The 27501-nt window shown below is 54.6% G+C and overlaps 1 protein-coding gene across 6 annotated transcripts; it reads left to right on the top strand.

Moving 5' to 3' along the window:
* Positions 1-1531: 1531 nt before the first annotated feature.
* Positions 1532-26585, top strand: MEF2B (myocyte enhancer factor 2B). Of its 6 annotated transcripts, none has more exons than XM_055237411.2 (10): positions 1555-1671; positions 14720-14834; positions 21117-21199; positions 22437-22640; positions 24323-24457; positions 24972-25119; positions 25280-25413; positions 25507-25600; positions 25770-25881; positions 26130-26585. In XM_055237411.2, the coding sequence occupies exons 3-10, from the start codon at positions 21146-21148 to the stop codon at positions 26353-26355; spliced, it is 1107 nt and encodes a 368-aa protein (XP_055093386.1). In that variant the 5' UTR covers positions 1555-1671; positions 14720-14834; positions 21117-21145; the 3' UTR covers positions 26356-26585. The 6 variants fall into 6 exon arrangements, with proteins under 6 accessions (XP_055093384.1, XP_063472453.1, XP_055093388.1 ...); XM_055237412.2 differs by lacking the exon at positions 14720-14834 and adding an exon at positions 4450-4567 and having other exon boundaries at positions 1613-1671; XM_055237409.2 differs by lacking the exon at positions 14720-14834 and having other exon boundaries at positions 1532-1671.
* The last annotated feature ends 916 nt before the right edge of the window (positions 26586-27501 follow it).

The raw sequence follows: 27501 nt of genomic DNA, 5'->3' as shown, positions 1-27501 counted from the left end.
ATATGCCACATGTCTCCCCCTGAGTTTGGGGGACCAGCCCCTCTCTTCTCTGGAGGAGATGGAGACCGCAGCTTTGCAGCCCCCCTGCTCTCCACCTGTATCTGCCCCTCCTCTTCACCCCCTGCCCACTGTACTGGCTTCACCTTCCTCATCTCCCCCGGCCAGAGAATGTTCTGTGCTCTTCCTCTACACTTTTGCAAGTGCTTTTCCCTCTTGAAAAAGCCCTTCTCGGGTCTTGTGTAGTGGCTCACACCTGTAATCTCAGCACCTTGGGAGGCTGAGGGGGAAGGATCTCTTAAGCCCAGGAGTTTGGGACCAGCCTGGGCAACATAGTGAGACATCCTCTCTAAAAAAAAAACAAAATTAGCTGGGCGTGGTGGTGGCCTACCTGTAGTCCCAGCTGCTGGGGAGGCTGAGTTGGGAGGATTGCTTGAGCCTAGGAGGTCGAGGCTGCAGTGAGCTATGATCATGCCACTGCACTCCAGCCTGGGCAACAGAGTGAGATCCTGCCTTGAAGAAAAAAAAACAAGAAAAACCTTTCTCCTAGTGGCAAACTCCTACACATACTTGAAAGCCCAGCACAAATGCCGCCTCTTCTGAGAAACCCTCCCAGACTCCTCTGGCACAGCCCTTGCCCCAATTCTGGCCTGTCCCAGCCTCCCATCCCTCCTCTGGCCCAAGCCTGACCCCACAGGGTTAGGGGAGTGCATGGATCCCCTGCCTGCCCCAGATGGGTGAGGGGCTTCTCCAGAAGTGCCCAGCCCAGAGCCATCTTTATCCTGTAATTATTTTCACATTGATACATTCACCAACCCCCACTCTGATCTTCTATGGGTCTGGCCTGTGCTCGGATCTCAGGGGAAGGGGTGGATTTAGAGGTCTGGGCTGGGGTCCAATCCTGGAAGGCCCCTCACAGCTGACCTTTGAAGTTTAGAAAACAGCCTCTAGCGGGGAGAGGGAAGGAGAGGGACGTGGTTGGTGGAAGCAATGTGGTTGTCTTGGACTGTGGAGAGGCAGGCGGTGCGGGGTCGAGGGACCAGTAGCTGCGGAGGGTCTGTCACTTCCTGTGGGGGCACATATCTGGCCTCAGGAGGCACAGTTGAGTGAGGCCACATAGGCCACCCCATAGCCCCGTCTTGCAGTCTTTCCATTCTAGCGAGCGCGAGGGTCAGCGTTGCCTGCGAGAAGAGCTTGGTTCCTCGGGCCGACGGGGTCCGGGATCGGAGTTCTATTTCACTCAGGATGGAATTAATCCAGGCAAGTTGGGCCGAGTTAGGAACAGGTTTAGAATTAGGGTTAGGGTCACAGTAGGGTCAGGGGTCGGCAGTAAGGTCAAGGGCGCCCAGTGAAGGCGGGGAAAGCCTGGCCAGTCTGATCCAGCCCCCTCCCTCTGTTCTACTTCTTCCTTATCCGCGCCCCAGCCCATGGCGCCCCAGCATCCTTTCGCGTCTGAATCCCAGGCCCATGAACTCCCGGGGCGGGGCCACGCCCAAGTGCCCGCCCATCGCCGTCTCCAGGGTGACGCCCTCTATGCAAATAAGCCCGTCTCGCCCAATCAGCTCCCGGGGGCAGGGCCGCCCGCTCCCAAGGCACCTGCGGCCGCGGGCCCCTGATCTTCGTGCAGCCGCCGCGGGTCCGTGCGCCCAGCGTCCCAGGGCCCAGGCCGAGCAGGTGCGTGTCATACCGGGTTGAGACTCCTGTGGTGTCCTCCGAACTGCTTCTGCGGGCTGCGTGGGTTTTGGAGGTCTGGGTGTACTGCTGGGCGTCCCAGGGTGGGGTGTGTGTCTAAAGGGGTGTGTGTCATGGGGTGGTGAGTCCCGGAGGTTGTGGTAGGAGGGGGTTGTGTCTCCAAGGGGTGTGTGTCTGAAGGGTGTGGCTCTGGAAGTTGTGTGTCCAAGGGCTCTGCGTCTGAGGTTTGGTGTGAGTTGGGGAGTTGGCGAGTTAGCTGCATGTCCAAAATCATGGTGCTGTGAGGCCCTATTATGTGTCTGTGAGCTCTATGATGTGGCATGCGATGTCCCTCTCTCCTGGTGTGCACTCCTTTAGCATTAGTGCATCCCCTGTACATAGCCCTATGCCTTCTTGCTGTGGGTGTACACTCGTTTGTCACAGCAGGATGGTAGGCACAAAACCTTGGAATGGGGGAGCAACAGCTGCCTGGGCCAACTCTCCTCCCTCTGCCTCAATGGGTACAGGAACAAGAGTCGCATCCCCGTGTGGTTGTTAGCACATGACAAGGTGGTGGCAGCATTACTTTCACGGTCACAGTCCTCCCTCCCTGTCTCTTTTGGGGTCCAGGGCTGCAGATATGGGTGACTTGGGTCCTTGGCCACCCTAACCCCTAGTCGCAGACCCAATTAGTCAGAAATAGCTGGCCGGGTGCGGGGGCTCATGCCTGTAATCCCAGCGCTTTGGGAGGCTGAGGCGGGAGCATCACTTGAGCCCAGTAGTTTGAGACCAGCCTGGGCAACATAGTGAGACCCCCATTTTTTTTTTTTTTTTTTTTGAGACAGGGTCTCATCCTGTCGCCCAGGCTGGAGTACAGTGGTGATCTTGGTTCACTGCAACCTCCAGCTCCCAGGCTCAAACAATTCTCCTCCCTCAGCCTTCCAAGTAGCTGGGATTACAGGCACGTGCCACTACCGCCTGGCTAGTTTTTGTATTTTTAGTAGAGATGGGCTTTCACCATGTTGGCCAGGCTGGTCTTGAACTCCAGACCTTAAATGATTCACCTGCCTCAACCTCCCAAAGTGCTGGGATTACAGGCGTGAGCCCCTGCGCCCAGCTTTAAAAAAATTTTTTTTTGAGACAGAGTCTCACTCTGTCACCCAGGCTGGAGCGCAGTGGCTCAATCTTGGCTCACTGCAACCTCGGCCTCAGCTGGGACTACAAGCGTATGCCACCATGACCAGCTAATTTTTGCATTTTTTGTAGAGATGGTATTTCACCATGTTTGCCAGGCTGGTCTCATGTGATCTGCCCGCCTCAGCCTCCCAAAGTGCTAGGATTGCAAGAGTAAGCCACCGCATCCAGCCAAAAAGAAATTTTTTTAAATTAGGCAGGTGTGGTGGCTTATGTGTATAGTCCCAGCTACTTGGGAGGCTGAGGCAGGAGGATCACTTGAGCCGAGGAGTTCGAGTCTGCAGTGAGCTATGACTGAGCTACTGCACTCCAGCCTGGGTGACAGAGCAAGATCCTGTCTCTAAAAGAAAAAAGAAAGAAAGAAAAGAAACAAAAAAATGGCCAGGCGCGGTGGCTCACACCTGTAATCCAAGCACTTTGGGAGGCTGAGGCGGGCAGATCACGAGATCAGGAGATCAAGACCATCCTGGCTAACACGGTGAAACTCCGTCTCTACTAAAAATACAAAAAAAAATTAGCCGGGCGTGGTGGCGGGTGCCTGTAGTCCCAGCTACTCAGGAGGCTGAGGCAGGAGAATCGCTTGAACCCGGGAGGCGGAGGTTGTGGTGAGCCAAGATCGTGCCATTGCACTCTAGCCTGGGCAACAAGAGTGAAACTCCGTCTCAAAAAAATAAAAAATAAAAAATAATCAAGGCCTCAGGCTAGTCCGGCCAAGAATCATCCCTGGGGAAGGGCAGGGCCCCTGGACCTTGGGCATTCGGGATAAGAACTCTCAGACTCTTGGAGTGAAGGAAACTGGATACAAAAAAGTATTTCGACTTCGGAGGACCAGTGTGTGAGGACTGATTTCCAGAGGTGAAAGGGGCTTTCTAAAAAGGCAGCCTTGTTCCCTCATGTCCCCTTCCTGTTGTGCAGTAAAGGGGGAAGCTTGGCCTCCAGCAAACAGAATTTCAGGACAGTTAGGATTTTGGGTTGTCATCATAGAGAGCAGGAAGCTGGTTTGCAGGAGGGAAAGCTGAGGCCAGGTAGTAACACTAGGCCCCTCAAAAAAGGATGGAGCTCAAGGCCATGCCTCAGTCCCCCAAGAGAACAGAGGCCGGGGGCACAGGGCCCAGCTTCCTCTCCGTCCTCTCTGTGTGACCCCCCAACAGGTGGCTGCCCCTCTCTGAACTTTGTGGCCGCTCCTGTGAGCCGAGCAAGTTGAACCCACTCTTGGCTTTCCCATCCCAACGAATGATTTATTTGGTTAAACTATGACCCAACCAGGTGGACATCTGGAAAATGCAAATTAAGAAGAGAAGGGGAATTTAAAACATTTGCTCACCCCAGCTTGGATGCAATGAGTGTAGACATGTTGGGTGTTTGGCCTTCTAGAAGAGGTTTTGTTTTTTCTTTCTTTATTTTTTTTTGTTTTTGAGACAGCATCTTGCTCTATTGCCCAGGCTAGAGTAAAGTGGTTTGATCTCAGCTCCCTGCAACCTCCACCTCCTGGGCTCAAGTGATCCTCCCGCCTCAGCCTCCTGAGGAGCTAGGAATACGTGCTCACACCAGCACACCCAGCTAAATTTTTTTTTTTTTTTGAGACAGAGTCTCACTCTGATGCCCAGGCTGGAGTGCAATGGCACAATCTCGGCTCACTGCAACCTCCACCTCCCAGGTTCAAGTGATTCTTCTGCCTCAGCCTCCTGAGTAGCTGGAATTACAGGTGCGTGCCACCATTCCCGGCTAATGTTTGTATTTTTAGTAGAGACAGGGTTTCACCATGTTGGCCAAGCTGGTCTCAAACTCCTGATCACAGGTGATCCACCTGCCTTGGCCTCCCAAAGTGCTTGGATTACAGGCGTGAGGCACCGTGGCTGACCTGTGACCAGCTAATTAAAAAAAAAAATTTATAAAGATGGCGTCTTGTCATGTTGCCCAGGCTGGTCTCGAACCCCTGGGCTCAAGCAATCAGCCCACCTTGGCCTCCCAAAGTTCTGGGATTATAGGCATGAGCCGCTGCACCTGGCCCACTTATTTATTTATTTATTTATTTATTTATTTATTTATTTATTTATTTATAAAGACAAGGTCTCCCTATGTTGCCCAGACGGGTCTTGAACTCCTGGGCTCAAGCAATCAGCCCACCTCAGCCTTCCAAAGTGCTAGGATTAGAGGCATGAGCCACCACGCCCTGCCCTTCTGGCAGATTCGAGGCACAGAGTGGTCTAGAGACAGATGTCTTTCTGTCTTTTTTTCCTTGAGTGTTGCAATCACGGCTCCCTGTGACCTTGAACTCCTGGGTTCAAGCGATCCTGTCACCTCAGTCTCTCGAGTAGCTGGGATTGTAGAGGAGTGCTACCATGTCTGGCTTTTCTTTTTTTTTTTTTTTAAGTAGAGATGGGGGTCTCCCTATGTTGCTCAGGCTGGTCTTGAACTCCTGGGCTCAAATGGTCCTCCTGCCTCAGCCTCCCAAAGTGCTGGGATTACAGGCATGAGCCCAGCCAGATGCCATTTTTCTGAGATGACTTAGAATGTGTCTGGGATCCCTTTTGGGGTCAAGGAACTTGCCACGGCCCTGGCCTGTGAATCCCTATGGGGTGTGCAAGGAAGTTAAATCCCATTTCTCAGCCCCCAAAGGGCCTCTCTGGGGCTGTATCTTGGGGGCTTGTGTGGTTACCCTGATACCCTGCGGCCCAGGATTGAGTTTCTTGGACCCTGTGACGGTGATTCTGGGCTGGACAAGCCCAGGCCCACTTCCCAGCCTGTGGTGGTGAGATTAAGGTGCCACGTGATGGCCCTCGGGTACAAGCCCAGGATTGGGTGGGGATCTGGAGGTCTCACCATGTGGCCCTGGAAGAAGCCTGCCCACTCCTGTGTAAAACAGGGCAACTATCGCTGCTTCCCTGGGGTGTCTGGGGGTCAGGCAGGTCTTATATGTAAATGAGGTGGGGTGTGGGCCCGGGCAGACAGTAAGGGCTCAATAACAGAAGGTCACATCTGGGCTGTGACCAAGCGGAGGTGTTTGTGAGCCCATCCAGGCCCTTTCCACCGTCTGCCAGGCGCTGTTTCCCTCCAAGCCCAGGTTCACCCAAGGTCAAGGTGGGGCCTGAGGAAGGGAGAAATGGAGGTGGATTGTAGTAAGAGTCATGGCTGCTCTGGGCATGGGCCTGCCTTGCCCACTGTTCCCACCTACGACCTGTGCCTGGTCCAAGCCCTACCATCCCTAGCTGGATGCTGGCCTGGCTTCCTGCTCCAAAAGGCCACAGGGTCTTCTGAAAATTCCGAATCAGACCACAGTCCTCCCCTCCTCACACACCTTCCATGGCTCCCTGTCACTCTACGGTCCACCCTCTGTCTGTCCCCCAATGCCTCTCTGACCTTCTGTGTCTCCGGCCACCCCTTGCTCGCTCCACCCCAGACGCGTGGGGTTTGCCTGCTCCTGGAAGCCACCTGTTTAGCACAATCCCACCTCAGGGCCTTTGCACCTGCCATTGTGTCCACCTGGCTCCCACCTCCCTGAGACACCTCAAAGACAGGGTCTTGCTCTGTCACCCAGGCTGGAGTGCAGTAGTGCGATCTCAGCTCACTGCAATCTCCACCTCCCGGGTTCAAGCAATTCTCATACCTCAGCCTCCTGAGTAGCTGGGACTGCAGGTGTGGCACCCCTACACGTCACCACCCTGTGGCTGGTGTCCTGTCCTCCTCGAGACCACTCCTCTTCAGAGAAGCCCTCCTGGATCCTCTGTCCAAAGCAGCTCTCTCCCTGCCACCCTCCACTGCCTACCCCTATTGAATTTCTTCCTTGAAGGCCTCCTTCCCAGATACAGTTATGTGGCCGCTGTTGCCTCCCCCATCAGACTGGGTAATGGGGGAGGCCTTGCTCTGCCCACCCCCTGCTCCTACATCCCCGGCACCTGATGGGCTCCCAGACATTTCTGCGGGAAGATATTGGGGACTGACAATGTCCTAAAGCCCCATCTCAGGGTCCCTGCTGGCTGCATCTTGGGGCTGCCGGGCTGTGGGCAGAGTCTCTTCTGCCCAGCGCTGACAGATGTGCTAATTTCCCAACCAGGGAGGCTGGGACATCTGGGGATAAATTTCTGAGGCCCCACAGGGAGAGCTTTCTCTGGAACAAAGAGAGGAAAACCTTGGGCTGTCCCTGCAGCCACTACTGTGGCTTAGGGGCCTGAGAGGGCCTTGGACTCTAGCCTGCACGGGACAGCAGCGTCAAATTCAGACTGTGGGGTCTCTCTTGGCTCCATGGGCTGGGTGACCTCTGACTCCTGGGTTCAAGTGATTCTCCTGCCTCAGCCTCCTGAGTAGCTGGGATTACAGGCACCCACCATCATGCCCGGCTAATTTTTGTATTTTCAGTAGAGATGGGGTTTCACTATGTTGGCCAGCCTGGTCTCAAACTCCTGACCTCAAGTGATCTGCCCACCTCGGCCTCCCAAAGTAGTGGGATTACAGGCGTGGGCCACTGCACCCGGCCTGGAACAGGCCTTCTTGGCAGGTGAGGGTGCCTGTGCCAGGTCAGGTTTGCCATGGATGGTCACCTGGACGTGGTTTTCTCCCAAGCTGGGCAGCGGGACCTTCAGAGGGCCAGTTCCTTGGCCTGAAAGGAGCATCAGCACTGTCCAATTGGCTGTTTTGCTGTGAAGGTTGTTTAGAGGAGGGGCCACAAACTGGCAGCCTGTGGGCCAAATGGGGCCTTAAATTTGTTGTGTGGACCATGAGGTGTTTCAATGAGAAGTGAACAAGTAGGGCCGGGCTCACGCCTGTAATCCCAGCACTTTGGGAGGCCGAGGTGGGTGGATCACCTGAGGTCAGGAGTTCGAGACCATTCTGACCAACATGGAGAAACCCTGTCTCTACTAAAAATACAAAATTAGCTGGGCATGGTGGGGGCGTGCCTGTGATCCCAGCTACTAGGGAGGCTGAGGCAGGAGAATTGCTTCAACCCGGGAGGCAGACGTTGCGGTGAGCTGAGATTGCACCACTGCACTTCAGCCTGGGCAACAAGAGCGAAACCCATCTCAAGAAAAAAACAAGTAGGGCTGGGTGTGGTGGCTCACCTCTATAATCCCAGAACTTTGGGAGGCCAAGGCAGGCGGATTGCTTGAGCTCAGGAGTTCAAGACCAGCCTGGGCAACCTAGTTAGACCCTGTCTCTACAAAAAATAAGATGTCAAAAAATAAAAAAATTAGCCATGTGGAGGGGCAGGCGCCTGCAGCCCCAGCTACTTGGGAGGCTGAGGCAAGAGATTGGCTTGAACCTGGGAGGCGGAGGTTGCAGTAAGCCCAGATTGTGCCATTACACTCCAGTCTAGGTGACAGACCAAGACCCCACCTCAAAAAAAGAAAAAAGAAAAACAGAAAACTGAGCAAGTTGCCAGTGTTTCTTCTGTTTGTGAAGCAGTTGTTTGCTCGTTGATTCAAGGAAGGGTGATTGACAGCCTTCTATGTACCAGGCGCTGGGGAGCCAGCAGGGCGAGATGCTCATTAAAGAAAGCAATAAACAAATACACACCAAAAAATCTGATAGGGCTGGGTGCTGCAGAAAGAGTTGAATTCGGCCGGGCATGGTGGCTTACACCTGTAATCTCAGCACTGTGGAAGACCGAGGCAGCAGGATCACTTGAGACCAGGAATTTGAGACCAGCCTGGGCAACATAGGGAGACCCCAGCTCTACAAAAAATACAAAAATTAGCTAGGTGTGGTGTTGTGCTACTCCTAGCTACTCCAGAGGCTGAGGTGGGATGATCGCTTGAGTCCGGGAGGGCCAGGCTGCAGTGAGTTGAGACCACACTACTGCACTCCAGCCCGCGTGACAGAATGAGACCCTGCCTGAAAAAATTAAAATAAACATTAAAAAAGATTGGTGCCTCCAGAAAGAGGGTTTTCTGCAGGTCTTTAGAGGACATGGAGACACTTCTGGACTTGGGCAAACCTAGAAGGGTGTCCCGGGGTTGGACACAGTCCGGGCAAAGGGAGAGTGATGGGCAAGTAGGGAATCCGTTTGGGGCTGGTGTTGCAGATGCCTCCAAAGGGGCAGAAGGTGGGCTGGGAGTCTGCTGGTAGATGACACCTTTTCAAGTGAGGGGAGAGGTGGGTGGGTACATGGGGAGTTTGCAGGGCCCCTGCAAACACAGGAAACCGAGGCTCAGAAAGCATCACGCAGTGGGCAAGTGGTGGGTTTAGGATTTGAATCCTGGACTGACTGGCCCACAGCCCCGGCCCTGGCCTCTCTGTGCATGGCCAAAATGGGATCCTGGAGCGAAGCAGAGGGGGCGTCCCACAGAGGGTCCCACACACCCTGGACTCCTGCCCCTCGAACAGGAGCTGTCCCTCCCAGGAGCAGGCCCGGGGAGAGGTGGGAAGGAGGGTCTGAGGGCTCCCCACTGGGCCTCACTTTCCCCATGGGTGCCAGAGGGACCTATGGAAAAAGGACCCCCATGGGGCCTTCTCCAGTTGGAACATTCTAAGATTCCTGGATTCAAACACTACCCATTCAAATGTAGCCTCAGATGCCCCCAGCCTGCATTTCACCCCTAGTGGGTGGAGACCACCCTGCCTTGGGAAGGAAGCCAGGCCTGTGTGGTGGCTCACACCTGTAATCCCAGCACTTAGGGAGGCTGAGGCAGGAGGATAGCTTGAGGCCGGAAGTTCAAGACCAGCCAGTGTGATAAAATTAAACGCCTTCTCTACAAAAATAAAAAAAATTAGCCTGGCATAGTCTGGTTAAAAATTAGGTGTGCGCTTGTAGCCCCAGCTACTGGGAAATCTGAGGTGGGAGGAATGCTTAAGCCCAGGAATTGGAGGCTGCAGTGAGCTATGATGGCACCACTGCACTCCAGCTTGGGCAACAGAGCGAGACCCCATCTCAAAAAATAATAATAATAATAATTAAAAAGAGGAAACCCAGCCAGGTATGGTGGTCTGTAATCCCAGCACTTTGGAAGGCTGAAGTAGGCAGATCACATGAGGCCAGGAGTTCAAGACCAGCCTGGCCAACATGGTGAAACTCCGTCTGTACTAAAAATACAAAAATTAGCTGTGTGTGGTAGTGCATGGCTGTAATCCCAGCTACTGGGGAGGCTGAGGCAGGATTGCTTGAACCCGGGAGGCAGAGGTTGCAGGGAGCAGCGAACACGCCACCGCACTCCAGCCTGGGTGACAAAGTGAGACTGTCTCACAAAAAACAAAAACAAAAAAGAAGAAAGCCAGAATGTGGGTGGTATCACTGCAGGGATGGGGGGCCCTACCTGTGTAATGGGGGACCAGCATGGATTGGGGGGAGTCTGTATATGTTTGGAAGAGTCTGCCTACATCTGGCAGGGGTGTCCACGTTGTTCAGGGGAAAGGGGTCTGTGTGTATTTGGGGGACATCCATGTGTTTAGGGAGATCTGTATGTGTCTGTGCGTTTGGGGGATTGGCGTGTGTTGGGGCATCTGGGTGTGTCTGAGTGTTTTCAGGGTCTGTCTATGCAGAGGGAACAGGACGTGTTTTGGGGATATGTGTGTTTGGAGAGCTGTGTGGGTTGGGGGGTTTGGCGTATCGTGAACTGCATGTATTTTGGGGACTTTCGCAGGAGGAATCCTTGTGTATTTGGGGGATTTGTTGTTTCGGGCATCTGTGGGTTTTCCGCGGCTCTGTTTGGGGGTCTCTGTGTGTGGGGAATATTTCTACCTTCCATTATGCCCATACAAGGATGGAGTGACCCCCAACCCCATCCGCCCCTGTCCCCCAGCACTCCACCAGGGACTTTTTGGGGCCCACAATCTGAGCTGGGTTCCCCCAGGATGGAGAGGTGACCCCAAGGCCTTCTGAGAGGCATCAGGGCCCATCGACCACAAACGCTCTCCGCATCTGTAAAACACCTTACTGTGAAGCCCCTTCCCTCAGTTCAGCCAGGTGGCCCCTGCTGCCCCCCAACTTTCCGGGGGAGGAAACTGAGTTCCAGAGAAGCTCAGCAACGGGGCAGTCACTGCCCGAGCCCACCCTCTCCCCTGAGTCCCTGAGGGCAGGTGCAGGGCTCCAGGGACCGCTGTGAACTGAGCCAGGCCGCCAGGTCACCTACATGCCCCCCAACCTGGGTACTACCTCCCTAGGCCCCCAGAGGAGGAGGCAGGCCCAGGGCTCTGGCTGGGGAGGGAGGGTCGCCTGCAGCTGGGGTCGGAGCCGCTGGAGCCCCCAGGAGAGGGGAGGGGGGGTCTTGGCTTTCCAAGGGGCTCTTCCTGTCGCCCATAATGAGGTACTTGGGGAGCAGGTGATGAAACCACAGCCTGGGTTGCGTGAGGCAGGGCAGCAGGCCTGATTCGCTGCAGGGCCCGAGAGCAGCGCCCCCTCCCCGCTTCACCGCCTCCCGCGGGCCCTCACCCCCACCCCCCCCAACCCACCTGCCTCTCACTTCTCCTTTCCCGGCCTGGGTTCCTCCGCCAAGCCGTGGCCTCCCTGCAGGCTCAGGGGTCTGGCGAAGTGACTCTGCAGCTCATCCCCTCAGTAAAGTCCCGCAGGGGTGCCAAGAAAGGGAACTTGACTTGTTCCTAATCTTTTCCCTTAAACCCATGCTGCAAAGCCTGTGAGGTTAGGATCCTGTGACCCATTTTACGGGAGAGGAAGCAGGTGACTGATGACAATATTTCAAGGTGGTCTTGCAGGATGCTGCACTGACTCAGCGCCCCCAGTTCCAAGACCCGGACCTTCTTCCTTTTGGTTTCCCAGAAGCGAGAAGAAAAGTTCAATAGAGGCCCCCGTTGCGGTGGCTCACACCTGTAATCCCAGCACTTTGGGAGGCCAAGGTGGGCAGATCACTTGAGGTCAGGAGTTCGAGACCAGACTGGCCAACATGCTGAAACCCCACCTCTACCAAAAATATAAAAAATTAGCTGGGTGTGGTGATGTGCACCTGTAATCCCAGCTACTCGGGAGTCTGAGGCAGGACAATCGCTTAAACCCGGGAAGCAGTGGTTGCAGGGAGCCGAGATCACGCCACTGCACTCCAGCCTGGGCAACAGAGCGAGACTCTGTCTCAAAAAAAAAAAAAAAAGGGTTCAGTAGACCCCTGCTCCCTACCCTCTCCCCATCTGGTGGGAGGATTCTCACTCCCAATTAACAGGTGAGAAAACCGAGTCCTACCACGCAGAGAGGCCAGAGGGGAAGGGTCAGTGGAAGGGTGGGATTCCCTCCAGCACCCCATCTCCATTATTGGGGGGCTAAGGGGCCTCGCCAGGCTGGGGAGATGATAATCTATGGCTTGAAGGACTTCAGGGTAATGTTTGTTGATTGACTTAGTGACCACAGATACTGCCAGAGAGTTTCTGATGCTTCCGCACTCCTGAACTCTTCTTGTGTCCTCCCAGTTCCCCCTCACCCCCACATCACTCAGGCCTGGGATCACCAGGCTCCTCTTCTATCCCAGGTCACCAGCACATCCTGCACCCTTTGGTCACCACTTCTGCCCAGGTGCCACCCCTGTCTCCATTCAAGCTCTGTATTTCCTACTGGCCCAGCCTCTTCCTGTCACCTCACTCTAGCCTGAACAGACACTGCTCCCCACAGCAGCCATAAGCAGCAGGGAGCTTTTTTATTTTTAGAGACAGGGTCTTTGTCACCCAGGCTGGAGTGCAGTGGCCCACTCATAGCTCACTGCAGCCTCCACCTCCTGGGCTCAAGTGATCCTCCCGCCTCAGCCTCCCAAGTAGCTGGGACTACAGGCAGGCACCACCATGCCCGGCTAGATTTAAATTTTTTTTTTTTTTTTTTTTTTAGATCACGCACCGTGGCTCACGCCTGTAATCCCAGCACTTTGGGAGGCCGAGACTGGTGGGTCACCTGAGGTTAGGAGGTCGAGACCAGCCTGGCCAACATGGTGAAACCCCTTCTCTACTAAAAATACAGAAATTAGCCGGGTGTAGTGGTGTGTGCCTGTAATCCCAGCTACTCAGGAGGCTGAGGCAGGAGAATCGCTTGAACTGGGGAGGAGGAGGTTTCAGTGAGCTGAGATTGCGCCATTGCACTCCAGCCTGGGCGACAAGAGCAAAACTCTGTCTCAAAAAAAAGAAAAAAAAATTTTTTTTGAGTCAGTCTTATAATGTTGCCCGGGCTGGAGTGCAGTAACAGGATCTCAGTTCACTGCAACCTCTGCCTCCCCTGCTCAAGTGATCCTCCCACTTCAGACTCCTGAGTAGCTGGGACTAAGGGGTGCACCACCACGCCTGGCTAAATTTTTTTATTTTTTTTAATTTATTTTTCTGAGACAGCATCTGGCTGTGTCACCCAGGCTGGAGTATAGTGGTGTGATCTTGGCTCACTGCAACCTCCACCTCCTGGGCTCAAGTGATTCTCCCACCTCAGCCTCCTGAGTAGCTGGGATCACAGGCATGCCACCACGCCTAGCTAATTTTTTTTTTTTCCTACAGACAGGGTTTTGCCATGTTGCCCAGGCTGGTCTTGAACTCCTGGGCTCAAGTGATCCTCCCATCTCAGCCTCCCAAAGCACTGGGATTACAGGTGTGAGCCACCGCGCCTGGCCCTAGTTGTTGGTTTTTTTGTTTTTGTTTTTGTTTTTGTTTTAGGGGCAGGGTCTCACTATGTTGCTCTGGCTGGAAGCTTTTTAAGAAATCTTCCTTTTGGGCCAGTTACCATGGCTCACGCCTGTAATCCCAGCACTTTGGGAAGCCGAGGTGGGCAGATCACCTGAGGCCAGGAGTTTAAGACCAGCCTGGCCAACATGGTGAAAACCCATCTCTAGTAAAAATGCAAAAATTAGCCGGGCACAGTGGCAGGCGCCTGTAATCCCAGCTACTTGGGAAGCTGAGACAGGAGAATCGCTTGAACCCGAGAGGTGGAGGTTTCACGCCACTGCACTCCAGTCTGGGTAACAGAGAGAGACTCCACCTCAAAAAAAAAAAAAAAAAAAAAAAAGAAATCTTCCTTTTGAAATAAATCACACGAAGAAAAATGCACAAACCACCAGAGTTGAGCTCAACACATTTGCACAAACTGAATACATCTGTGTACCCAAACCTTGGATCCAGGAACAGGACTTCCCCAGCCCCTGGGACTTCCCCCTTGGGCCACTGCCTAATCACAGCTTCTGCCCAGCGTGACCAAAGTGCTGTCTGATGTCCATCAGCCTCAGTGAGGGTTTTTTTGTTTTTTGTTTTTGACACAGAGTCTCGCTCTGTTGCCCAGGCTGGAGTGCAATGGCACAATCTTGGCTCACTGCAACCTCCGCCTCCTGGGTTCAAGCTATTCTCCTGCCTCAGCCTCCCAAGTAGCTAGGATTACAGGCACATGCCAGCAAGCCTGGCTAATTTTTGTATTTTTAGTAGAGATGGGGTTTCACCATGTTGGCCAGGCTGGTCTCAAACTCCTGACCTCAAGTGATCTGCCCACCTCGGCCTCCCAAAGTGCTGGGATTACAGGCTTGAGCCCCTGCGCTCAGCTGCATCAGTGAGTTTTGATTGTTCTGAAACTTCATGTAAATAAAATCACACAGTGCATCCTCTCGGTGGAGTCTGGGATCGTCGAATTGGCCAATGGTCTCTGAGATTCATCCACGTGGTTGTGTGCAGCGAGAGTGCACCCTTTTTCTGTGCTGTGCTATAACTGATCATAGAATCGACAAGAAAGTGTTGACCAACTCTCCCATTAAGGGCTTCCAGGTTGATTCCAGTTTGAGGCAATGATGTACGAAGCTGTAGAAAACATTCTTGTCTGTGTCCTCAGGTGTAACTTGGACCCATTTCTCTTGTGCAAATATTGAACATCGAGGAGCAGAATTGCTGGGTCACAGGGTAGGCATCTGTTCAGATTTAGTAGATGCCAGAGAATTATCCAAGTGCTTGTCCCTTTTTCTTCTGCCACCAGCAATGCACGAGAGCAGGAAGTGGAAGAGCTTGCAAGATCATCGCTCACTGTAACTTTGAACTCCTGGGCTCAAAGAATCCTCCCGCCTCAGGCTCCCACATAGCCGGGACTACAGGTGTGTGCCATGGTGTGCAGCTAATTTTTACTTTTTTTGCAGACAGGTTCTTGCTGTGTTGCCCAGACTGGTCTCCAATTTCTGGCCTCAAGCAGTCCTCCCACCTCGTCCTCTCAAGTAGCCGGAAGTATCTGGGAGTAGCCAGGAGTTTGAGACCAGCCTGGGCAACATAGCAAATCACCATCTCTATAAAAAGTTTTAAAAAATTTGCTGGGTGTGGTGACACATAGTTGTAATCCCAGCTACTCGGGATGCTGAGGCTGGAGGATCACTTGAGCCCAGGAGTTCAAGGCTACAGTGAGCTATAATTGCACCACTGAACTCCAGCCTGGGCGACAGAGGAAGACCCCATCTCAAAAACAAAAAAAGTGACTTGGCTAGATCTTGTCTATTTCAAATATCTAAGTTCATTGAAATAATGCTGCATTTTCCTGTTCTGTGAGATTTGAGAAAATAGCTGTAAAACCACCCGGGCCTATTGCCTTTAAACATGTTTTTTAGTTATTATTTTAATTTTGAAATTATTATTCTTTTTTAGAGACAGAGTCTCACTCTGTTGCCCTGGCTGGAGTGCAGTGGCTCAAAGCTCATTGCAACCTGGAACTGTATTGCCTTTAAACAAAAAAAATTTTTTTTTTTAGAGATAGGGATCTCGCTATGTTGCCTAGGCTGGTCTTGAACTGCTAGGCTCAAGCAATCCTCCCACCTCGGCCTCCCAAAGTGCTGGGATTACAAGTGTGAACCATAGTGCCCAGCCCACTTTATTACCTTTTTAATGGTAGGTCCTGAGTCACCTTTCTAATCTTCTATGGTTGTTGGTCTACTTAAGCTTTCTACTTCTTCTGAGGTCATCTTGGCTCGGTGATTTGCACAGGTTGATGCTTAATAAATGCTAAGTATGAGGGTGCAACAAAAGGAGTAGGAAGGTACTGGACTCTTAGCTTCAAATTCCCACCTCCCTCCCCTTCTACTCAGGCTCCCATCCAGCCTCTGCATCTACATCCAACTACATGCCTCCTCCCCCCAAGAAGCTCTCCTGGGTTTCTTCTCCTGTTCTTTCTTCTCTGCTCCATTCTTTGGTCAATAGGTCCACCTCTCTGCCTCTGCGCTGGACAGATGCCACAGCTCTCTGATTTCTGGCTGGACAAAGCAGGGAGGGTATGTGTGTGCGGAAGAGGCCTCCCCAAACCTCAGCTTCCCCCCTCATGCCTGGCACATTCAGCCTGTGCTGCCACCTCCCCCAGCAGTTCCGATCACACCAACATCTGGAGAATGGGCCACCAGGGTCTGTCTGCGGCTCTGGGCAGGGATTTGCATGTGACTACAAATATACATACACACTCTGGCCTGCCGCCTCCGCATTCTTTGCCTGGCCCTTCACACCTGGGCCCGAGACAGGTCAATGCTGAGTGGCTGGATTTGCATGCGCGTGTATTTCTGGGCAGGGTATCAGCTGGGGCAGTCTGAGAGGAAGTTGTTGAGGGAAGCTGTAGGGTTGTGGAGGGGGTCAGTGACATCTCTGTTGATCTATTCTGCTACCAAACCTTACTGTCCATTCCTGGCCCTGATCCAGAGGGGCTTTTAGTCTGGAGGAGACAAATCTGGATATATATACCCCCAATGCCATGGAATCTGACCTGGAGGAGGATGGTGATTCTGGGAGACCAGAAGAATGGCAGGGAGGACTTCCTAGAGAAATGGGTTTTTTGAACTGGGTTTTGACGTTTGGATAGGAGTTGGCTTGGTGAAAAAGGGGAAAGGGTCCTTCTAATCAGAGATATTTATCGAAGAGAGAGAAGCAGGCAAGAGCTGATTTGGGAAGAGGACTTGAATGCCAGGCTAGGTGCTAGAACTTTCTCATAAGGGCAGTGGGGAGCCATGGAGAGTGTGTGAGCAGGAGGGGGCCATGCTCAGAGCTGTGTTTGGTTGGGTAGATTCCCTCAGGGGCTAGAGTGGAGGATGGCTTTGGTTCCAAGGTCACTGGGGTTCAGGAGAGTGAAACTCCTGCATGAGTTCATCTGCACCTGACAGGCCTGGCTCCAGAGTTGGTGTAGGGCCTGCTGGCTTCTGGAGGACTAAAGCACTCTGGAGTACAGTGACTTAAAGTGCAAGGCACAGGCCTAGCACAGAGGGGGCCCTACCCCCAGTCTCTGTTAAGACGGACACAGCCCTTGCCTTCTCTCCAGCCGCCCATCATCTCCACCCCAGCCTCCAACAGACCTGCTCCCCATGGAAGCCATGAGCTGAGTCTTAAAATAATAAACCAAGCCCCATCCCTTCTCTGCTTAAAACCTTCTCATAGTGGCTCACGCCTGGAATCCCAGCACTTTGGGAGGCTGAGGCCAGCAGATCCCTTGAGGTCAGGAGTTCAAGATCAGCCTGGCCAACTTGGCAAAACCCTGTCTCTACTAAAAATATAAAAATTAGCCAGGCGTGGTGGTGCACACCTATAATCTCAGCTACTTGGGAGGCTGAAGCAGGAGAATTGCTTGAACCCAGGAGGTGAAGATTGCGCCACTGCACTCCAGCCTACGTGACAGAGCAAGACTCTGTCTCAAAAAATGAAATAAAAGGCTGGGCGTGGTGGCTCATGCCTGTAATCCCAGCACTTTGGGAGGCCAAGGCGGGTGGATCACGAGGTCAGGAGTTTGAGACCAGCCTGACCAATATGGTGAAGCACCGTCTCTACTAAAACTACAAAAATTAGCTGGGCATGGTGGCACGTGCCTGTAGTCCCAGCTACTTGGGAGGCTGAGGCAGAAGAATCATTTGAACCCGGTAGATAGAGGTTGCAGTAAGCTGAGATCACGTCACTGCACTTCAGCCTGGGTGACAGAGCAAGACTCCATCTCAAAAATATATATATATATTAAAAATAAAAATAAAATACAATAGGAAATAAAATAAAATATGCTCTCATAGCTCCACATCACTCTTAGACCAAAATCCACTGCCCTCCTCCAGCTCAGAAGGCCCACAGTGGGCCAGGTACAGTGGCTCACACCTGGAATCCCAGCACTTTGGGAGGTTGAGGCAGGAGGATCACTTCAAGCCAGGAGTTTGAGACCAACCTAGACAACATAGTGAGACTCCATCTCTACAAAAAGAAAACAAAAATTAGCAGGGCGTGGTGGCACTCACCTGTAGTCCCAGCTATTCAGGAGGCTGAGGTGGGAGGATTACTGGAGCCTGGGAGGTCAAGGCTACAGTGAGCTGAGATCGCACCACCGCACTCCAACCTGGGCAACAGAGCAAGACTCTGTCTCAAAAAAATAAATATGGCCAGGCGTGGTGGCTCACGCCTGTAATCTCAGCACTTTAGGAGGCCAAGGCAGGCAGATCACTTGAGGCCAGGAGTTTGAGACCAGCCTGGCCAACATGGTGAAACCCTATCTCTACTAAAAATACAAAAATTAGCCGGGTGTGGTGGCGCATGCCCGTAATCGCAGCTACTCGGGAGACTGAAACAGGAGAATCACTTGAACCCGGGAGGCGGAGGTTGCAGTGAGCCAAGATCATGCCACTGTACTCCAGCCTGGGCGACAGAGTGAGACTCTGTCTCAAAATAATGATAGTAATAATAAATTAAATTAAAAGAAGGAAACCCAAAAGAAGGAGGCCTAGAGTGGCCCATCCTCTGTGGCCTCATCCCCACCCTCCCTCCAACCTCATAGCTGTTTCTTGTCCCTTCTCAGGGCCCTGGCACCTGCTGTTCCTTCTGCCTGGAACTCACTTCCTATCTCAGCTCTCAGGGTCTCAGTGCAGAGAGAGACTTCCCAGTTCTCCCCCATCACGTGACCTCTGCCCTAGCCGTGGTGTCTACGTCTAAAATGGGGACAGACAGAGTGAGAAGAGGCTCGAGTCAGGTCTTCCAGGCTTAAGAGACTCAGGCCTAAGCCCCAGCCCTGCCGCTGCTCTCATGGGACCCTGGGCATCAGGGGCATTTCCGGAGTCATCTTGGCACTGGGACCTCCGGACCAAGGCCCCCGTCCACCCCCAGGGACCCATCAGGGTGGGGGCAACATATCCCAGTCGTGGGAACAGGCCCGATTCCGGCTGGGGATTAAAATTAGCCCTGGAGGTTAAATTTAGCAAGTCAAGCCGGAGCTGAGGGTCTGGGACCAACAGCCTGGGCTCTACATAGTTGTGGGGGCTCAGAGACCCAGTCCAGAGAGGGCAGAGGGTGTGCGTGGGGCCACACAGCATGCCATATATGCCAGCCGAGGTATCTGACACTTCTGGGCCCTGGGATAATGGAGGGCCTTGCCCAGACCTCTAGGGCAGGGGTCTGGGAAGCCCCTGTGGCCAGTCCCAGAGAACAATCTGGATTTCTTTCTTTCTTTTTTTGAGACGGAGTCTCACTCTGTTGCCTAGGCTGTCAAAATCTCGGGATCTCGGTTCACTGCAACCTCCACCTCCCAGGTTCAAGGGATTCTCCTGCCTCAGCATCCTGGGTCTACAGGCACCCACCACTATGCCTGGCTAATTTTTGTATTTTTAGTAGAGACGGGGTTTCGCCATGTTGGCCAGGCTGGTCTCGAACGCCTGACCTCGTGATCCACCCACCTCAGCCTCCCAAAATACTAGGATTACAGGCATGAGCCACCGCGCCCAGCCAGATTTCTTTTTCTTTTTCTTTTCTTTTTTTTTTTTTTTTTTTTTTGAGACAGAGTCTTGCTGTATCACCCAGGCTGGACTGCAGTGGCACTCCTGCCTCAGGCTCCCAAGTGGCTGGGACTACAGGTGTGCGCCACGACACCTGGTTAATTTTTGCATTTTTAACAGAGACGGGGTGGGTCAGATGCGGTGGTAATCCCAACACTTTGGGAGGCCAAGATGGGTGGATCGTGAGGTCAGGAGTTTGAGACCAGCCTGACCAACATGGTGAAACCTCGTCTCTATTAAAAATGCAAAAATTAGCTGGGCATAGTGGAGGGCACCTGTAATCCCAGCTACTCGGGAGGCTGAGGCAGGAGAATCACTTGAACCTGGGAGGCGGAGGTTTTAGTGAGCCGAGATCGCGCCACTGCACTCCAGCCTGGGCAACAAGAGTGAAACTCGTCTCAAAAAAAAAAAAAAAATAGAGATGGGGTTTTAGCATGTTGGCCAGGCTGGTCTCGAACTCCTGATCTCAAGTGATCTGCCTGCCTCGGCCTCCCAAAGTGCTGGGATTACAGGCATGAGCCACCGTGCCTGGCCTGATCTGGATTTCTTGATAACTTGTTGCCAAGCCTGGTGGTGGGTGCTCAGCATTTCATACCAGCCCATTCACCGAAGAGCAAACTGAGGCCTGGGGAAAGGGCCTTCTGTGCTGAGGGCTGCCCTGAGGGTCAGAGGGAAGGCCAGGCCCAAGAGCAGGTCCGCGTGACCCTGGAGAGGCCCCTTGCCTGAAGCCTCAGTCACCTGTGACATGGTAGAGGCTGGGAGGTGGAGTGTGGTCACACAGTTGGCGGAGCGGGGACGTCCCTTGTGGTGTCAGGGGACGTCTGTACAGAGGGCGGCAGCTGCAGGACAGGCCACGTGATTCAGTTATTCCTAGGAACCTCGCGTAGGGGTCTCTGGGGAAGGCCTGGACCCCAGCATAGTCCAGCAGTCTCCTCCTTCTGGGACCCCTACCAGGGCGATCTCACATCTCCTTGAGTGGGGTACAGGATTTCTTCCAAGTCACCAAGTGGATGCCAGGCCCACACCCTGGCCCAAGGACTCCGAGCTGGAGGCCTTTCCAGAGTGTGCCTGCATCCTCCTGCTAGAGCAGGAGGCTTTTCTATTGTTCTCTTTTCTTTTTCTTTTAAAGACAGGGTCTCACTGTGTTGCCCACCCTGGAGTGCAGTGGCAAGATCATAGTTCACTGCAGCCTCAACCTCCCCGGCTCAAGTGATCCTCCTACTTCAGCCACTGGAGTACCTGGGACTATAGACCTGTGCCACCATGCCTGGCTAATTTTTGCATTTTTTGTAGAGCCGGGGTTTCAACATGTTGCCCAGGCTGGCCTCAAACTCCTGGGCTCAAGTGATTCTCCCGCCTTGGCCTCCCAAAGTGCTAGGGATCACAGGTGTGAGCCACCATGCCCCATTTGGTCTAAACATGTTTATTGAGCCTCTACTGCATCCTCAGGCTGGCCGGGGGTGGGGTCTGTGACAGTGACCCAGCCTGCCTTGATTTTCCCCATCATCTTCCCCTCAGTGGCTGGCAGGGGCAGGCGGAGGAGAGGCGTGAGGCTGGGGTACCCCTCCCCACTCTCCACCCACTCACTCTGTCCTCCTCTCCCTCTTCTCCTCCTAGACAAAGATCGCTCCACTCAGCGTGGGACAATGGGGAGGAAAAAAATCCAGATCTCCCGTATCCTGGACCAAAGGAATCGGCAGGTGAGTTCACTGGGTGGAACAGTGGCTGGGAAAGACATTCCTAGCAGGGGGCATGGCCTAGGCAAGGGACTGACCTGACCAATTGAACTGCAGGGAAATGAGGAGGCATGAGGAGTCCTGATGCCGTGTCAGTGTTTCTTTTCTTTTTTTTTTTTTTTTTTGAGATGAAGTCTCACTCTATTGCCCAGGCTGGAGTGCAATGGTGCGATCTCAGCTTACTGCAACCTCTGCCTACCAGGTTTAGGTGGTTCTCCTGCCTCAGACTCCTGAGTAGCTGGGATTACAGGAGCACACCACCACGCCCAGCTAATTTTGCATTTTTAGTAGAGATGGGGTTTCACCATGTGGGCCAGGCTAGTCTCGAACTCCTGACCTCGTGATCTGCCCGCCTCGGCCTCCCAAAGTGCTGGGATTACAGGCGTGAGCCACCGTGCCCGGTCTGTCAGTGTTTCTTGTTTCCCCTCCCTCCCTCCTTCCCTCCCTCCTTCCCTCCCTCCTTCCCTCCCTCCTTGCCTCCCTCCTTCCCTCCTTCCTTCCTTCCTTCCGTCCTTCTTCTTTTTTTTTTTTTTTTTTTGAGATGGAGTTCACTTTGTCGCCCGGCTGGAGTGCAGTGGAGTGATCTTGGCTCACTGCAAGCTCCGCCTCCTGGGTTCAAGTGATTCTCCTGCCTCAGCTTTCTGAATAGCTGGGATTACAGGCGCCCACCACCACGCCCGGCTAGGCTGATTTTTGTAGTTTTAGTAGAGTCGGGGTCTCACCATGTTGCCCAGGCTTGCCTCGAACTCCTGACTTCAATCAATCCTCCTACCTCGGCCTCCCAAAGTGCTGGGACCTCAGGCTGAGCCACCGCGCCCGGCCTGCTCATTTTCATCATCATTTATTTATTTATTCTCCCTGATGACTGGAACCCCAGCCATAGGGGAGATGGAGCTTGACACAGCCACACCCAACTCAGAGAGCCAGACAGAGGGAGGCCCAGAACTGGGAAAGCCCAGAGAGAGCATGTGGGGCTCTGCCTGGGAAGCCAAGGCATACTTCTCAAAGGGGAGGAGACATTTGGGCTGGGTTTTGAAGCTCCAGTAGGAGTTTGCCAGGTTGTGACATGAGAATTACCAGCGCAGCCAGAAAGAATCCTGAGGCATGTTCAAGGAAGGGTTAGGCCCTGCCACTTCCCCCACACCACCCCACATTCATCTCTTCTTCTTCTCTCCCCTGCCGCTGCGGGTCCTGGGTCCAGGTGACATTCACCAAGCGGAAGTTCGGGCTGATGAAGAAGGCCTATGAGCTGAGCGTGCTCTGTGACTGTGAGATAGCCCTCATCATCTTCAACAGCGCCAACCGCCTCTTCCAGTACGCCAGCACGGACATGGACCGCGTGCTGCTGAAGTACACGGAGTACAGCGAGCCCCACGAGAGCCGCACCAACACTGACATCCTCGAGGTACCCCAGGTCCTCCTCCCCAGCCCCACGAGGCCCCGTGCACGCTGCTTTCTCAGAGCCCAGGGACTCTTGGTTTGCACAAAAGATGAGCATCTTCATCTGGCTTTGTGGTTGACGTGCTTTATTTCTGCTGTCCCTAGAAGGGCCCCTCCACTCCTCCAAACATTTGGGAGTGGGGAGCCCTTCTAGGGACAGCAGAAATAAAGCACATCGGGCAGGGCGCAGTGGCTCCCACCTGCAATCCCAGCACTTTGGGAGGTCAAGGCGGGCGGATCACTTGAGGTCAGCAATTCTAGACAAGCCTGGCCAACATGGCAAAACCCAGTCTCTACTAAAAATACCAAAATTAGCTGGGCGTGATGGCTCATGCCTCTAATCCCAGCTACTTGGGAGGCTGAAGTAGGAGAATTGCTTGAACCCAGGAGGTGGAGGTTGCGGTGAGCCGAGATCGCGCCACTGCACTCCAGCCTGGGCAACAGAACAAGACTCTGTCTCAAAAAAATAAATAAAATAAATAAATAAATAAATAAGACAGAGGAGTCTTCACTGGGATGGGAAGCTAAAGCCTAAGGGCTGCAGAAAGCAGCGGGCTGGGACTAGGCCTGGGAGTCCCCAGTGTTCTGGAAGTGTGGGGCAGAAGTTGGCAAAGAGGTTGGGGTCCAGGAGCATGCAGTTCTGTAGCCCCAGGAGAAGACAGCTCAGGAAATCTGCTGGCGTTTCTTTTTTTTTTTTTTTTTTTTTTGAGACAGAGTCTCACTGTCGCCCAGGCTGGAGTGCAGTGGCGCGATCTCGGCTCACTGCAGGCTCCGCCCCCCGGGGTTCACGCCATTCTCCTGCCTCAGCCTCCCGAGTAGCTGGGACTACAGGCGCCCACCACCTCGCCCGGCTAACTTTTTGTATTTTTAGTAGAGACTGGGTTTCACTGTGTTAGCCAGGATGGTCTCGATCTCCTGACCTCGTGATCCACCCGCCCAAAGTGCTGGGATTACAGGCGTGAGCCACTGCGCCCGGCTGCTGGCATTTCTTAAGCAGCTTTTTTCTTTTTTTTTTGAGAATGAGTCTCGCTTTGTCACCCACTCTGCAGTGCAGTGGCACAATCTCAGCTCACCGCAACCTCCGCCCCTCGGATTCAAGTGATTCTCCTGCCTCAGCCTCCCGAATAGCTCTGACCACAGGCATACGCCACCATGCCTGGCTAATTTTTATATTTTTAGTAGAGATGGAGGTCTTACCATGTTGGCCAGGCTGGTCTCAAACTCTTGACCTCAAGTGATCTGCCTGCCTCGGCCTCCCAAAGTGCCGGAATTATAGGCTTGAGCCACCGCACCCGGCCTCTTAAGCAGCTTTTGATGCCAGGCTATGAGGCTGCAAGTGGGGGCAGAATGGAGGTCCTGGAGTCATGTCAGGAGCAGCATTAGGACAGCGCCAACAGGCCTGAGTGGATCTCAGCTCCTGCTGTGTTGATCTGGGCAGGTCCTTGGGCTCTCCGGTCCCAGGGGAGGAAATTGCTAGATGGTAACTCACTGGGGTTTGGTCAGTGGGGTTTGGCTAGAGCAGGCCATGCCTGCATTCCTCCCCACTCACGGAGCTGGGTGGGGATGGTCTGTCCCCTCTCCCATAGAACTGGGTTCCCTGGCTGGGGTAGGGGTAAGGGTCTACCCTGTTGTCTCCTGTCCCCATAGACGCTGAAGCGGAGGGGCATTGGCCTTGATGGGCCAGAGCTGGAGCCAGACGAAGGGCCTGAGGAGCCAGGGGAGAAGTTTCGGAGGCTGGCAGGTGAAGGGGGTGATCCAGCCTTGCCCCGACCCCGGCTATATGTAAGTGACTCCCTGGCCCTGTGAATGAGGTGTTCCTCCTACTTCCTAGGCCCAAGTCGTTGAGGCTGGTACTGAGAGAGGGGCTTAGAGCCAGGGATCCTAGAGTTTGGAGGCAGGTCTCCACCTGGTTGGGCAGGAAAGGCTTCTTTGAGAAGTGGGCACTTTAGCTGGGGCTTTGAAGGATGAATAAGAGTTCAACAGGCAAACAGTTCCTTCCTTCATTTCATCTTTGACTCATCAAACACTCTGTGCCGCCCCCTCAGTGCCAACTCTACACTAAGTGAGAGGTCTTGGCTCTGGACCTACCTGTCAAGGACAGGCAGAGCCAGACAGAAGCTCCCCCAGCCTGTAGGGTTAGGGCAGGGGGAGGAGCAGGTAGGGAGCCTGGTGGGAGGTGCAGCAAAGGCTTCCTGAAGGTAGAGCTGGGCCCCTGAACTCATCAGGATTTTCTCCCTTGGACTTGGCACCCCCATCTGGCCTGGGGTCCTCTGACCCATCCCTTCTCTACCCACAGCCTGCAGCTCCTGCTATGCCCAGCCCAGATGTGGTGTACGGGGCCTTACCGCCACCAGGCTGTGACCCCAATGGGCTTGGGGAAGCACTGCCCGCCCAGAGCCGCCCATCTCCCTTCCGACCAGCAGCCCCCAAAGCCGGGCCCCCAGGTGAGCATGGGACAGTGGGGCAGGGGTGAGGTCCTGGGGGGCTGTTTGGGTGCATCTTGGCTCTGGCACTGCCGGGCTGCGTGCATCACCTCTAAACCTCAGACTTCATTAGTTGACATGGCCTGCCTGTCCTCTCTCTCTGGGGTCTCCTCTTCCCCAGGCCTGGTGCACCCTCTCTTCTCACCAAGCCACCTCACCAGCAAGACACCACCCCCACTGTACCTGCCAACGGAAGGGCGGAGGTCAGACCTGCCTGGTGGCCTGGCTGGGCCCCGAGGGGGACTAAACACCTCCGTGAGTGAGGGGAGGGTGTGGCAGGGCTGATGAGGGCAGGCAGGGCGACCTGGGTGTGGGCCTCAGTTTCCCCTTCACCCTCTCTCCGCACAGAGAAGCCTCTACAGTGGCCTGCAGAACCCCTGCTCCACTGCAACCCCCGGACCCCCTCTGGGGAGCTTCCCCTTCCTCCCCGGAGGCCCCCCAGGTACACCCCCTAACCTGCCCTGCCCCGCCTGGGAAGCATCCGCACTCCTGCCCTCTGGGGGTTCCACACTCTCTCACCCACCAGAACTCAAAACTGTCACTGGGGTGGTTAGGTTTGCAAGAGGCTTAAGGAGAGGCCCACGCCTCAGCCCCCAATTCCTGCCCACCAGAATATGGCCTGGGAGACCCTCCACCGCCCCCTGGCTTGTTGCAGCCCCCCACCCTGGCCCCCTGGCAGCCCTCGAGGGGTGATGGGCCCCCCGCCGTGCCCTCCCAGCCCAGGTAAGTGCCTTGACGACGGCAAGTCCCGGTCCTCCAAAGCCCCGGCCACTGATGACCCCTGGTGGCCATCCCTGGTACTGCGCACACTTCCGGTGCGGATGGGCAGCTATTTTGAGGCCCCAAGAGGGACCGCCACCCCCTCCTTTCCCAGGGTCCTCCTGCCAAGCCTTTGCCCACGCTGTGCCATCCCTTGGCTTCCTTCCCTTCCTCGCTGAGCTCACGTCCTCCCTCTCTCTTTCCCCCTGCAGTGGGGGCCGAAGCCTGGGCGAGGAGGGTCCCCCAACCCGCGGCGCCTCCCCGCCGACCCCCCCAGTCAGCATCAAGTCCGAGCGCCTCTCTCCGGCCCCCGGGGGCCCCGGCGACTTTCCTAAGACCTTCCCCTACCCCTTGCTCCTCGCCCGGTCCCTGGCAGAGCCTCTGCGGCCCGGGCCTGCCCTGCGCCGGCTGCCCTTGGCCGACGGCTGGCCCCGGTAGGAGACCACCCGGTGGCACCGGCCCAGAGCGCTCGCCAGGTACGGCGAGGGCACGTGGGGACCCTACCTCCCTCCAGGCCTCTTCAGAGAAGACCCAACAGTGACGCCCCCCTCCGCGGTGGGGGCTTGGAGGTGGGCGGCTGGACTCAATCCACCCTGGGGGGCTCCTTTCCTTCTTCTTATTTGTGTGTATACCCACAAATAAAACGCACGTGGCGTCCGTGGACCAGACTGACTGTGGCTGCTCAGAACTCGCCTCATTCTTGCCTAGTCTTGGCTTGGGGTGCCCCCTCCAGAAGCCCTGAGACGAGGACTCAAGAGCCCGTGGGGTGTCCGGGAGGGCTGCCAGGTGGAGGGGTGAGGAGGCGAGGCGGGAGGAGCCCTGCAGGGGACGCGCACGAGCAGCGAGCAGCGCAGCGAGTGCTTAGCCCGCGTGGGGGCGGGGGGTTCTGGGGACAGCATAGAGTGAGCGTGCACCTAGAATGGTCCCACTCCAGGGGTGAGGGCCCCGGTTCTTTCCACTCCAGGGCCAATGGCCAGGGCTGCTCCCGGCGCTGTGGGTCATGAGCTCAGGGGCAAGCCCGTAGGGCTGGGTCGTAGGGCTCCCAAAAGCAGCAGCTGGGAATCCTGAATGTCGGGCTCCCAGGGCACTGGGAGCGCCCCTGAACTGCTCATCTTCTTCTTTTTTATTTTATTATTTTAATTTTATTTCATTTGAGACAGAGGCTCCCTGTATCACCCAGGCTGGATTGCAGTGTTGCGATCTCGGCTCACTGCAACCTCCGCCTCCCAGGTTCAAGGGATTCTCCCGCCTCAGCCTCCGGAGTAGCTGGGACTACAAGCACCCGCCACCATGCTAATTTTTGTATTTTTAGTAGAGACGGGTTTCCCCATGTTGGTCAGGCTGGTCTCGAATTCCTGACCTCAGGTGGTCCGTCTGCCTCGGCCTCTCAAAGTTCTGGGATTACAGGTATGAGCCACCCAGCCGCGCCGACTGCTCATCTTTTGAATGGGTGTATCTCTTGAGCCGTTGACCCAGCAATTGATTCTACCCAAGGGACAAGAGAGCAGGGTGTTTATACACCCACTCCTGGGGTTGCAAACTGCCTCCACTCCGGCTTGTCCTGTGTGTGAAGACAGACTTGGG

Source organism: Symphalangus syndactylus, chromosome 13, assembly GCF_028878055.3.
Source record: "Symphalangus syndactylus isolate Jambi chromosome 13, NHGRI_mSymSyn1-v2.1_pri, whole genome shotgun sequence".
Classification (NCBI taxonomy): domain Eukaryota; kingdom Metazoa; phylum Chordata; class Mammalia; order Primates; family Hylobatidae; genus Symphalangus; species Symphalangus syndactylus.
Note: the sequence above shows the minus strand (reverse complement) of the source record. Positions and strands in the feature narration are given on the sequence as shown.